This window comes from Bactrocera tryoni, unplaced genomic scaffold, assembly GCF_016617805.1.
Source record: "Bactrocera tryoni isolate S06 unplaced genomic scaffold, CSIRO_BtryS06_freeze2 scaffold_25, whole genome shotgun sequence".
NCBI classification, from domain to species: domain Eukaryota; kingdom Metazoa; phylum Arthropoda; class Insecta; order Diptera; family Tephritidae; genus Bactrocera; species Bactrocera tryoni.
Window position 1 is genome coordinate 1,028,002 of NW_024395977.1, and position 13,166 is coordinate 1,041,167.

Here is a 13,166-nt window from a genome sequence, read left to right on the forward strand (position 1 = left end):
GGCCTGCGCACCACACGTGAGTGGAGTGAATCGTACGTTGCCCCATGCTGCAGGAGTCTGCCTCCGCAACTCACAACAGTGGCGTCGCCTACCAACACCCCAGCGCGACAACCGCCCCTGCGGGTTCTGCAGCTACAATAATTACCACCCACACGTCACTTCCTCACCCCCAGGATCACCCACGGACACCCGCGTCAAACCCGGCTACTTCAATTTAACTGCAACGGACTCCAGAGCAAGATGGAGAAGATAGTTGCACTTATGAATCGGGTCCAAGATACCAAGCTAAACAGCCGATCACATCTTCTGAGTTGTGCCGGTTTCAACGTAATACGTAAAGATCGCGAGCGAGATAATGGTGGTGGCCTAGCCTTCATATTTTACTACACCGAGCAGTATCGTCTAATCGATGAAGACATCGACCTCAGGGATACTACCCTAGAATGTCAATTCCGCAAGGTGATCGCAGCAGCTACCGCTCGCTTCATCCCGGCTGAAAGAATAGCGGAAATCCGCCCCAGTTTCCCAGCCAAAGCAGCCGTTTTAGTTAACGAGCGCGACACTTTACGCCATGCCGATCGCGGGGATTCCCGAATAAGGGACCTTAATTTGGAGATTCGGAGTATGGCAAACCATCATAAGCGGACGAAATGGATAGAGCACCTGAAGTCCAGCAACCTCTCCACCGGTGTGAGTAAGCTTTGGGCTACTGTCAAAGCCTTGTCAAACCCAAAGAAACATGACGACCGAGTTGAAGTTCAATTCAATGGTCATGCCGGCAGTTCACACTGCATCCTTCGGTAGACAAAGATAAACGATGTGTTAACCGACGGCATGCTACATTGCCTCTCCACTGGGGGCCGGCAGAGGCTGCATGTGTGCAGCGACCAAGAGCTACCACCTCCTAATCCAGGGTGTTATGCGATTCCCGTGCCCATTGGATGATTTGCAGCCAGGAGGTATATTCGGCTGTATTCGAACGGAGCCTTCCCAACACCGGGCCGTCTTGGGAAGTAACGGTGGCCTTACCGCGTCAAGGGGCGCGGCGGACCTTTCAGATTCCCCTTCCAAAGAATAGACCGGGGGGCCCACAATACGGGCTAAACGGTCGTACGAACAAGATCAACAACGAAAACAATAACAAAAAACAAAACAAACAACAACAACGACAACAACCAAAGCACCAACATCAACAACAACGGCGAACAACTGTACAAGTACAAGCAAGAGTGGCTAAGAGGGGCTAGACGAAAGTTCCGCTTCCTGGATGCCCTGTCGCCGGAAGAACGAGCACTCTTTGAGGAGTACGCGCGCGACGACGACGACGTGTCCTCCTGCAGCGGCACTCAGCGTAGTGCGTCCATCGCGACCACTGCGAATCGCGCAAACGCCAACCCCTTCGAGGAGGATCGACTGCGGAGAGGAGGGTGGTTTCACAAAAGTGGAATCAATTGGCGAACGTAAAAGGAAACAGCAAAGAGCGAACATCCCATGTACCCCGGAACCAGGACCCCCAGGAGGTCACGATGACCCATGAAGAGACAGCTGAAAAGCGGGCTCTGAGTAAGAGCAGGGGGAGCAACCCCTCTCCTAATAATGCACAACGCGCAGGTGCCAACGGTTCGTCTGCAACAAGACGCAGAAATCAGAGGCCGCGCCGTGCCAAAGCAGCCTCGTCGGAGGGACGAAGCGAAGTTAGGCCGGCACCCCAAGAGGCACCCAGTCGAACAGAGAAGAGGAAAAGCGGCCAAATAACTTCTCAGGAGCCATCCAGGTCCAAAAGAATCCGAGAGGATAAATCACAGGAAGCCAGTGGAAAACGCTCCAACCCCAACCAGCAGCCGACGAGAATTACAAGCCGAAAATACTCGGAGGCCGTGAGGAGCATCCGAATGGCAGTGTTGCTCCGCAACTACGCGGAGGAGGCCCTAGGGTCCGGACAGCAGACGGCTCTACAGGACTGCCTAGTGAACGCTTTGTTCGTGGGCGATGACTACTCGGCGCCTTTAACGGCATCTTCTTTAAGGGTGGTATGCTGCTGGTCGCATGTCAAGATGAGAAGTCGGCCACCTGGCTAACGGAAAACACGCCAAGGCTAGAGGGTTGGAAGGGTCCGGCCCTGTGTGTTAAGAGAAGCGATGATATACCACAACTGCACGGTATGGCGGTATTCTTCGCCAGAAGTGAGGACAAGAACTACGACTTCGCGCTTGGTTTAGTGAAAAACCATAACGTGGGCTTAAGGACCACGGCGTGGCAGGTCGTATCGAGCAGTGTTGAAGGTTCAGGGTGGAACCTAAACATAACAGTAGACGATGAATCCTACAAATACATTAGACAGAAGGGATTCAAGTTGAACTTCCGCTTCGGCAGAATAGTAATGAGGCCATGGAGGATTTATGTAATTTATAGTTAGTAATAATATGAGTATAGAGAATGTGGGCTGTGTGCCCACTTTCGTAACTAGTGTTCGCAGGGAGGTACTGGACATTACCCTGAGCAATGACGGCATGATCGGGCTGATCTCGCAGTGGCGGGTGTCAAAAGAGCCCTCATTGTCAGATCACAGGATCATTCGTTTTGCTCTGAGGGTAGAAGTCGAGGACAGACCTCCGACACGTTACCCTAGATATACAAACTGGGGTATTTTCAAAGAGACCCTAAGCAAAAACATAAGCAGAGTAAGGTACGCAGATGGTGAATCCACCACTGTTGGACTGGAGAGCAGACTGAGTGCCATTAATCAGTCCATTATGGCCGCCTATCATTGTGCCTGTCCACTAAAAGCGACCACCAGTAAACAAATCTGCCCCTGGTGGTCTAGTAAACTCTCAGCTCTTAGACATAGGGTGCGAAGACTGTTTAATAAAGCCAAGCGCACAGGCAGTTGGGAAGAATACAAACGGCACCTAACAATCTACAATAAGGAGATCAGGCTTGCCAAGACAAACAGTTTCAGGAAATTCTGTGACAGCGTCTCCTCGACCCCGGAGGCAGCTCGGCTGCACAAGGCGTTGTCGAGAGGTAAGACGGACACAGTATTATCCTTAAAAAGACAGGACAGGACCTGTACGACTAGCGCGGAGGAGAGGGCAGAAACACTCCTACAAGCGCACTTCCCGGAGACGGTTCAAGCTGACCTAACTCCAGCATCGGTCACACGTAGGCCGGACCGCTTAGACTGGCTGACTGCAAGGAATTTGTTCACTGTGGACTCAGTCAGGTGGCCTCCTTTTCGAACTATAAGTCACCGGAAGTGGACGGCGTCTTCCCGGCCCTCTTGCAGCAAGGATATTCTCCTGCCACACCTGCTAGGGCTGATGAGAGACAGCCTGGCGATTTCGTATATCCCTGAGCCATGGAGAATTGCAAAAGTAATCTTCATCCCCAAAGTAGGGAGGAGAGACTATTCGCTAGCCAAATCATTCCGGCCTATAAGTCTCACATCCTTCATGCTAAAGGGAATGGAGAAAGTAATAGATAACCACATTAGATCGGAAGCGCTGAAGATCGCACCCCTACATGCCAGGCAACACTCGTACAGAGCGGGTAGATCCACAAACACTGCTCTGTACCAACTCACGCGATCTCCGCCTTCTTAGACATTGAGAGTGCCTTTGATAATGCGTCTCACACTAGCGTGATCAAGGCACTTGAGAGAAGGAACGTAACCACTCCGATATGCAGATGGATAGAAGCCCGATAGTAGCGGAAACAACGGTGGGAATAAGCAAGATTCGTCTTGGCACCACAAGGGGCTGCCCACAGGGTGGAGTACTATCCCCTCTGCTATGGAGCTTGGTAGTAGATGACCTCCTCGAGTTGCTCACCAGCAGTGGAATCCGCTGTCAAGGGTACGCGGACGACATTTTCATAATGGCGAGAGGCAGATTTGAGAACACTCTCTGCGACATTGTCCAAAGGGGCTTAAACCTGGCGAAAGGATGGTGCAACACGGTAGGGTTAGATATCAACTCAGCAAAAACTACCTTGATCCCATTCACTAAGCGGAGATCTCTTCCGGGCCTGAGGTCCCTAACAATAGGAGGCACAGAGGTGGAAATGTCGAAGGAGGTCAAATTCCTTGGCCTCACTTTAGACTCATCATTACGGTGGAGTAGGCATTTGGACTTAACGCTGTCCAAAGCAACTAGAACACTAAGGTATGCAGACGCCTGGCCGACAGATCATAGGGATGCAAGCCAAGTATCATTAGATGGCTGTATACTATGATAGTAAGGCCTCCAAAGCACCGCAGTCTTCGGTGATCCGGAGACTGTCAAAGCTGCAAAGACTTGCCTGTGTCTGTGCTTCGGCGGCAATGCGCACATGCCCCACGGTGGCACTGGAAGTCATACTGGAGCTCACACCCCTGCATCAGGTGTTAAAACAAGCAGCAAAACACACCATGCTGCTAATGTCAGTACAAGGCTGCGGAAGGTTCAAGGAACTAATTCGCCTCCCCCGTGACAAATTCCGTCTCCTCGTCGCGATCTACACAGGGCACTGTAGGCTCAGGAAACACCGGTCCGACATGGGCATAGTCTCCTGTGCTAACTGCCAGTTCTGCGACCTGGAACAGGAAGCACCAGCACACCTAATCCTGGATTGCACAGCAATCTGTGGAAAAAGGCTTAAGGCCCTGGATTTCATTTATATCAGCAGGGATCACATCACCTCAGTAGCGTTCGGCAAACTCCTGAAACTATTCAGGCTGGTGGGACTCTGAGAAGATATGTGATATAGGAGCGGGCACAATAGACCCTAGGTCGCGGTGCATTACCTCATAATACTATCTATCTATCTATCTATCTGGAGGGTATCCGATGAGCTTTCCATGTCGAATCACTCCTGGATACTCTTCAGTATCAGCGAGAAATACAGTGCTCCTCTCACATATCGGAACCTTAGAAGAACACTGTGGGAAAAATTTACCAGTATAGCAACAAAATGCCTAGAAAATGGAGGCAATGAGAGTATTAATAATCATAAAGAACTAGATTCAGAAGTAGAGAAGTTGGAAGAAATCTTAACCACAATTTTCAATAAATTCACACAGCTCTTCCTTGATGGAACAGTGAACTCAAGAATTTGAGAACTCAACTAAGGAAAGCTTTCAATGAGAGTTTTAGAACCAAATTCTGGCAGCCATATAAAGATATTATGAAAAGATACAAAAAGCGATTGGACCTCCTCGGCAAAAGAGTCTCTGGAGGTACTAATTACAACGCACTTCCCCGGTAGTCAGCAAACACCTTCAACGAGGGTTCAACCAGAAATACCGTTAAACGCAGCCGATTACCGAAGCCAAATAGTAGAGAAAAGCAAAATTAAATATGCCATAAAGAGTTTTGCACCATTTAAAGCGGCAGGTCCTGACGAGATTATGCCCATAATGCTGCAAAAACTGGTAGAACCAATAGTTCTAACGCTTCAAAATATATACAAAGCGAGCATTCAACTATCTTTCATCCCAAGAAGTTGAAAAAGAATTAAAGTTGTGTTCCTTCCAAAACCAGGCAAAAGAACACACGAGATTGACAAGGATTTTAGACCTATAAGCCTTACCTCCTTTATGCTGAAGGTACTAGAAAGGCTAATAGACTTACATGTAAGAACAATAATGGCGGATAAGTTATCTAAGTCCCAACATGCGTACATAAAGGGCCTATCAACTGAAACTGCCCTTCACGAGGTGATAAGTGTAATTGAAAAATCACTACACCACAAACAATACACCATGGCTGCTTTTCTAGACATAGAGGACGCCTTCAATAACATAGAAGTAAATGCGATAATTAACTCTCTGGCACATGATGGCATAGATGACACTGTGTGCAGATGGATACTATCGATGCTTGAGAATAGGAAGATTATAGCTTCAAACGGCGCTGCAACACAAACAAGTTATGTGAGTAGAGGGATGCCTCAAGGAAGGGTCCTCTCTCCCCTTCTATGGGTTGTAGCGCTGAACGAAATACTCCTCCAACTAAACGGTGGAGGAGTGAAAGCAGTGGCGTATGCAGACGATATAGTGTTGTTGGTATCAGGCATGTTTCCTTCAACAGTCAGCGAGATTATGGAAAGAGCAAGGTTAAACCTATGGGCTAAAAACAATGGACTAGGAGTTAACCCGAACAAAACAGAACTGATGCTATTCACAAGCAGAACCAAAATCCCTCAGTTTCAACTTCCTGTACTAAATGGTACGACACTCACTCTATCTCCCACAGCTAAATACTTGGGGTGGAGATTGACACCAAACTGTCTTGAAAAATAAATATAGAAAAAAGAATAAATAAAGCATACATGGCCTACTATACTTGTAAGAGAATCGTCAACAAGAATTGGGGCCTCAAACCTAGTATAATCATGTGGATTTATAGGGCTGTCATAAGGCCTATACTTACATATGGAGCTCTGGTATGGTGGCCAGCGCTAAACAAACAATACAACATTAGAAAATGAAATGGAATACAAAGAGCAGCATGTGCAGGTGTTACTGGTGCAATCAAGTCATGAACGACTGATGCGCTCAATGTGGTCCTGCATTTACTACCCATGGACATTTTTATGCACAAAACAGCAGCTCTTGCAGCGATAAGAATAAAATTGGGTGGTTGGAATCAGCAAAACTACGGACATAGTGTAATCCTAAACAAGCTCACCATTAATAAATCTGACTACATTCTCTCAAAGCTGGATTTCAATAGACACTTATAGGTGAGGATACCATCTAGACGAGAATGGAGAAGAGGTTCAATAGGAGAGGGGATACCATCTCAGTCTATACGAACGGGTCAAAAATGGACTGCGGAGTAGGAAGAATACCTCCATTTAGATCACATGGAGGAAGTAGCCCCGTGCGAAAAAATCATCAATGGCAAATACTACTCATTTTACTTGCCACATCATGCAGTAGTAAAGCCAGGTAAAAAAAAACAACTAAAGTAAGAGTTGTCTTCAACGCCTCAAGATCCACTAGCTCGGGGAATTCCCTAAACGATATCCTGTTTACGGGACCCACGCTCCAACCTGATTTAATGCTGCTTATTTTAAACTGGCGTATATTCAAATACGTATTCAACGGGGACGTCGAAAAAATGTATAGACAAATAGTCGTAAATAAAGACGATCAAGATTTTCAGCGAATTGTTTTCCGAAAATCCCCCAGTAGTCCACTACGCGACTTCAAGCTAAAAACAGTGACCTTTGGCGTTAACAGTGCCCCATACTTAGCCATTCGAACACTCCATGAATTGGCTGAAAACACCAGGTCAGAATTTCCTCTGGCAACCCAGGTGTTAAAAACACAAACGTATGTAGACGATATTCTGTCTGGAAGTCACAGTCTTCCGCAAGCATACGAATCATTATCACAGGTAATCCAAGCCCTCAAACCCGCAGGGTTTCCATTAAGAAAGATTACGGCAAATCACCCAACTATATTAAAAAACATGCCAAAAGAAAATTTGTTGGACATTAATTTCCTTGTTTTCGAAAAGTAAAGTACAACAAAAACTCTGGGCATCCAATGGAATGCGATATCGGACCAGTTTTCATGCACAACCGAGTCCATATCCGCTTTATCCGCCATTACAAAACGCCAAATTCTCTCCTCTGTGGCAAAACTTTTTGACCCCGCAGGATGGCTATCGCCAATTATGATACAAGCCAAAATCCTGATACAAGAATTATGGCTAGGTGGGACCGACTGGGACGAGCAAGTAAAACCACTTCGTTTAGAAAAGTGGTTCCAGTTCGCGAGCAATCTAAACGATATCACCCAAATACAAATCCCACGATGGGTAAATTATGTCCCAGAGCACAAAGTTTTGTGACGCCTCTGAAAAGGCGTATTGCGCCACTATATATGTTCGCACACAAAGCGACAAGGCGACCATAAGCCACTTACTCTTTGCAAAAGCAAAAGTGGCTCCTCTAAAAACAATAAGTCTACCACGACTAGAACTATGTGGTGCACTACTACTTGCCAAATTAGCATCCATAGTGCAAACGCAACTGAATATGGTAAAAAATAAATTATATCTCTGGTCTGATTCCGAGATTGTATTAGGTAGGTAGGTAGGTAGGAGTGCCGCCCTATCGGGCTCAATTAACACTTGATGTGCCATTCTGATGCACTGTTCGTAGAACCTCCTGTATCTGCTATTACGTTTCACATTCTCTTTCAAACCATTTTGAGGTTTCGATGAAACTACTTATGTCCGATATGCTTTTAGTGGAAATCCATTCAAGGTTTGGTGCTAGATGGATTCCAAGTGTTTTGTGTCGGATCTGTGCTAGAGCTGGGCATTCGCAGAGAAAGTGGAAGATTGTTTCCTTGTTCCCTGCTACTCCGCAGCCACGGCAGATGTCGTTGTAGGGCATACCCATTTTGAATGCGTGTTCCCCAAATGGCCAGTGCCCTGTTGTGGTAGCTGTTACTCTGTAAATACTTTTCCTTGACCTATTTAGTAAGTCGTTGGTTCTTTTCCTGTCATATGTTGGACATAATTGTTTAGTTATGACGCATTTTGTGATGTTTTTAAACCTGTTATTCGCAATTTGTTGAAATTGTCTATTGATCTCTCCTTTGATTGATCCTAGCGGACTTGGTATTATCTCCGCCTCGGATTCGTTGAGGAAAGCTCCTGCCTTTGCCAACTCGTCTGCTTTTTCGTTACCAAAAATGTTCCTGTGGCCGTTAACCCAGATCAAGTTTAGTTGGAGCTTGTCTTTTATTGCGCTTAGTGCTCTCTTGCAGTTGTGTACTGTGCTGGAGTTTGTCATGGGTGAAGACAAGGCCAGGAGCGCCGCCTGGCTATCCGTAAATATAGTTGCTTTGTTTATATTCCCGTGGTTTTCTAATAGAGCTTCGCAGGCTTTTTCTATGCCTAGTACTTCTGCTTGGAAGATGCTAGCCGAGTTCGGTAGACGTATAGAGAGAGATATGCCAAGATCAGAGGAGAATACCCCCGTGCCTACTCCACAGTTCATTTTGGACCCGTCGGTATAGACTGAGATGGTATCCTCCTCTTCTATTGAGCCTCTTCTCCATTCTCGTCTAGATGGTATCCTTACCTGGATGTGTCTATTGAAATCCAGCTTTGGGAGAATGTAGTCTGATTTATTAATGGTGAGCTTGTTTAGGATTACACTATGTCCATAGTTCTGCTGGTTCCAACCTCCCAATTCTTTTATTCTTGTCGCCGCAATAGCTGCTGTTTTTTGAATAAAAATGTCCATTGGTAGTTGATGCAGGATCACGTTGAGCGCATCAGTCGGACATGACCTGATTGCCCCAGTAACACCCGCACATGCTGCTCTTTGTATACCATTTAATTTTTTAATGTTGTATTGCTTGTTTAGCGCTGGCCACCATACCAGAGCTCCATATGTAAGTATATGTAGGTCTTATGACCGCCGTATACATACACATGACTATACATGGTTTGAGGCCCCAATTCTTGTTGACGATTCTCTTACAAGTATAGTAAGCCATGTATGGTTTGTTTATTCTTTTTTCTATATTTATTTTCCAGGACAATTTGGTGTCAATCTCCACCCCAAGTATTTAGCTGTGGGGGATCGAGTGGGTATTGTACCGTTTAGTACCGGAAGTTGAAACTGAGGTATTTTGGTTCTGCTTGTGAATAGCATCAGTTCTGTTTTGTTCGGGTTAACTCCTAGTCCATTGTTTTTAGCCCATAGGTTTAACCTTGCTCTTTCCATAATCTCGCTGACTGTTGAAGGAAACATGCCTGATACCAACAACACTATATCGTCTGCATACGCCACTGCTTTCACTCCTCCACCGTTTAGTTGGAGGAGTATTTCGTTCAGCGCTACAACCCATAGGAGCGGAGAGAGGACCCCTCCTTGAGGCGTCCCTCTACTCACATAGCTTGTTTGTGTTGCAGCGCCGTTTGAAGCTATAATCTTCCTATTCTCAAGCATCGATAGTATCCATCTGCACACAGTGTCATCTATGCCACCATGTGCCAGAGAGTTAATTATCGCATTTCTTCTATATTGTTGAAGGCGCCCTCTATGTCTAGAAATGCAGCCATGGTGTATTGTTTGTGGTGTAGTGATTTTTCAATTACACTTATCACCTCGTGAAGGGCAGTTTCGGTTGATCGGCCCTTTATGTACGCATGTTGGGACTTCGATAACTTCTCCGCCATTATTGTTCTTACGTATAGGTCTATTAGTCTTTCCAGTACCTTCAGCATAAAGGAGGTAAGGCTTATAGGTCTAAAGTCCTTGGCATTTTCGTGTGTTCTTCTGCCGGGTTTTGGAAGGAACACAACTTTACTTCTTTTCCAACTTCTTGGGATGTAGGATAATAGAATGCTAGCTTTGTATATATTTTCAAGTCTTTGAACCATTGGTTCTACCAGTTTTTGCAACATTATGGGCATAATCCCGTCAGAACCTGCCGCTTTAAATGGTGCAAAACTATTTATGGCATACTTGATTTTGCTTTTGTCTATTATTTGGCCTTGATAATCAGCTGCGTTCAACGGTGGTTCTGGTTGAACCCTCGTTGAAGGTGTTTGCTGACTCCCGGGGAAGTGTGTTGTAATTAGTACCTCCAGAGACTCTTTTGCCGAGGAGGTCCAATCACTTTCCTCCGTCCTAATGTAGGCAGTGTTAATATGATCTTTGGAAAGCATTTTGCTCAGCCTAGCGGTTTCTCTGCAACTTTCTATCGATGTTCAGAAAGATAGCCAAGAGTCGTTTTTTGCTTTCCTGACTGCTTTTTGTATCTTTTCATAATATCTTTATATGGCTGCCATATTTTGGTTCTAAAACTCTCACTGAAAACTTTCCTTAGTTGTGTTCTCAAATTCTTGAGTTCACTGTTCCACCAAGGGAGAGACTTTCTCTTTTTCAAAACTGTTAGCGGAGTAGATTTATTGAAAGTTGTGGTTAAGATTTTTTCGAACTTCTCTACTTCTGAATCTAGTTCTTGAGGATTTCTGATACTCTTATTGCCTCCCTTTTTGAGGCATTTTGTTGCTATTCTGGTATATTTTTCCCATGCTGTTCTTCTAGGGTTCTGGTATGTGAGAGGAGCACTGCACCTCCCGCGGATGCTGAAGAGTGGGGGGTGGGGAGAATACTATCTGCTAGAGTTTTTAAAAGTGGATGCCAGTTTACTACCCCAAAAGAGCCAAAAATGGCAATAAAGAGAGAATGGGCTTCAATAGGCATGTCAACGCTAAAATTCTTGGTTGAATCGATGCCATCTCGACTCAACCAAGTCAAAATGAATAAAGGAAAGCATATTAATTACTAAAAACCTAATTTATTAAAATATTTGAGGAAAATACTTATTTTTTAACATGTAAAAGTGAAATGTGAACTTATTTCAATGTTTAGAGTGTATATTTAAATATACAGAATGAAAAACGTGAAAAAATTTAGTGAAACATATAGAAATACCATGTGTTATTAATGCAAATTTTTGAACTTTTAATCGTGAATATTTTAAAAAAATAAAAGTTTTTTTATATTATTTTTGGATATTTCTTCTCTGGAGAAGCTCCCCTATCCACATATACCCCATTTATACGGAAATTCGGTTTTTTTACCCCTCCGCCAAAGTAATCGGAATCGTGCCAAAGTGCATAATATGAAAGAAAAAGTTACTATAAATTTTGGACTTTAAATGAAAATATCTCGAAAACTATAAGTTTGCGGTGGCTAGATAGATAGATTATTAGTGAGATATTGCACCGCGACATAGGGTCAATTGTGCCCTCTCCTATATCACATGTATTCACCAAGTTCCAGCAGCCTGAATAGTCCCAGGAGTTTGCTGGACGCTACTGAGGTGACGGGATCCCTGTCAATGTATATGGAACCCAGGGCCTTAAGCCTTCTTTTGCAAATTGCAATACAATCCAGAATTAGATGTACTGGTGTTTCCTGTTCCAGGTCGCAGAACCGACAGTTAGCGCAAGAGACTGCCCATTTTGGACAAGTGCTTCCTGAGCTTGCAGTGCCCTGTGTAGAGCGCCACGAGGTAGCACTGATTATTAGTTAGAATGCAACCCTTTTGTTATTGTATGCACAAAAATAAGTGAATATTATATATATTATATTATATTTTATATTTTTATATAAAATAAATCGTTAGAAACGAATTAATGAAGTGTTAGTGAATATAAATGTTATTGCGAAATTGGCGAATTTTTGAAATATAAGTGCAAATATCTCATACACCATAAGTCATCGGCAACTATATCCACACATACCCTTTTAACCCCGAAATCGGGGGTGCTATTCTAAAATTTACCCTATGCCATTATTCGAAATATTTATGTGAGTCAATATACATACATATGTACTTAACTAGTATTTTGTTTTCTTAAACTTAAAAAGTAGTGAAGATAGATGCAAATATTATATACTATGTATATATGTACATATATTACTCACCTGTTTCTCAGTGCTTGCCAAGCGGCTTCAATATCAGCGTATAAATTTTTTTCTGATGGTTTACCACCACTCATTCCGTATCCAGAGTAATCATAGCCAAATATATTACAGTTTAGTTGCGTTCCAAGAGATATATAAAAGCTACTCATTTGACCCAAGTCAACGGCATTCCCATGAGAAAAAAGTAGCGTATATTTTGCGTTTCTGCTACAACGTACATATATACATGTAATTAAATTCCCTCGAGAAGTCCGCGTGAAAAATGATTCCACTTTGGACTTATCACGTTCAGAGTACTGCCACTCTGCACGATCAAATAAATGTAAATTATACTTCACATTTGCATCATCAGCGGGCGTCAACTTATAAGTAGGCTCGGGTGGTTGGAAAGCAAGCTTAGCAGCAATTGGTCCGGGACAAGGCGGACAACAGAACATACAGCAAAGTTCACTGATACTAAACATACTATTATTTAATATTGTCTTACTAGACAATTTTTTCTCTTGAATGAATCACAAAATTTAAAGTTTAATACGCAAATATATTTCCATAAAGTAGATCATATATATTTTCTTAATACACGCTATTGATAATCCTTTTTATTGCTATAAAACTGATATATGTAAAAACTCACTCTATACTTCACACAATAACTTGTCATTATAAAAAAAACTGCAATACAAATGATTAAAATTGTCATCCAAAAATACAAA

The 13,166-nt window shown here is 44.0% G+C and overlaps 1 protein-coding gene across 1 annotated transcript in view; it reads right to left on the minus strand.

The window, feature by feature from the left end:
• LOC120780260 (alpha/beta hydrolase domain-containing protein 17B) overlaps window positions 1–13,166 on the minus strand; it is a 121,544-nt gene extending 108,378 nt beyond the window's left edge. Inside the window, exon 1 of the mRNA XM_040112517.1 lies at window positions 12,454–13,166. Within this exon, the coding sequence (XP_039968451.1) occupies window positions 12,454–12,917 (464 nt within the window). The 5' untranslated portion in view covers window positions 12,918–13,166. The remainder of the gene's footprint in view (window positions 1–12,453) is intronic.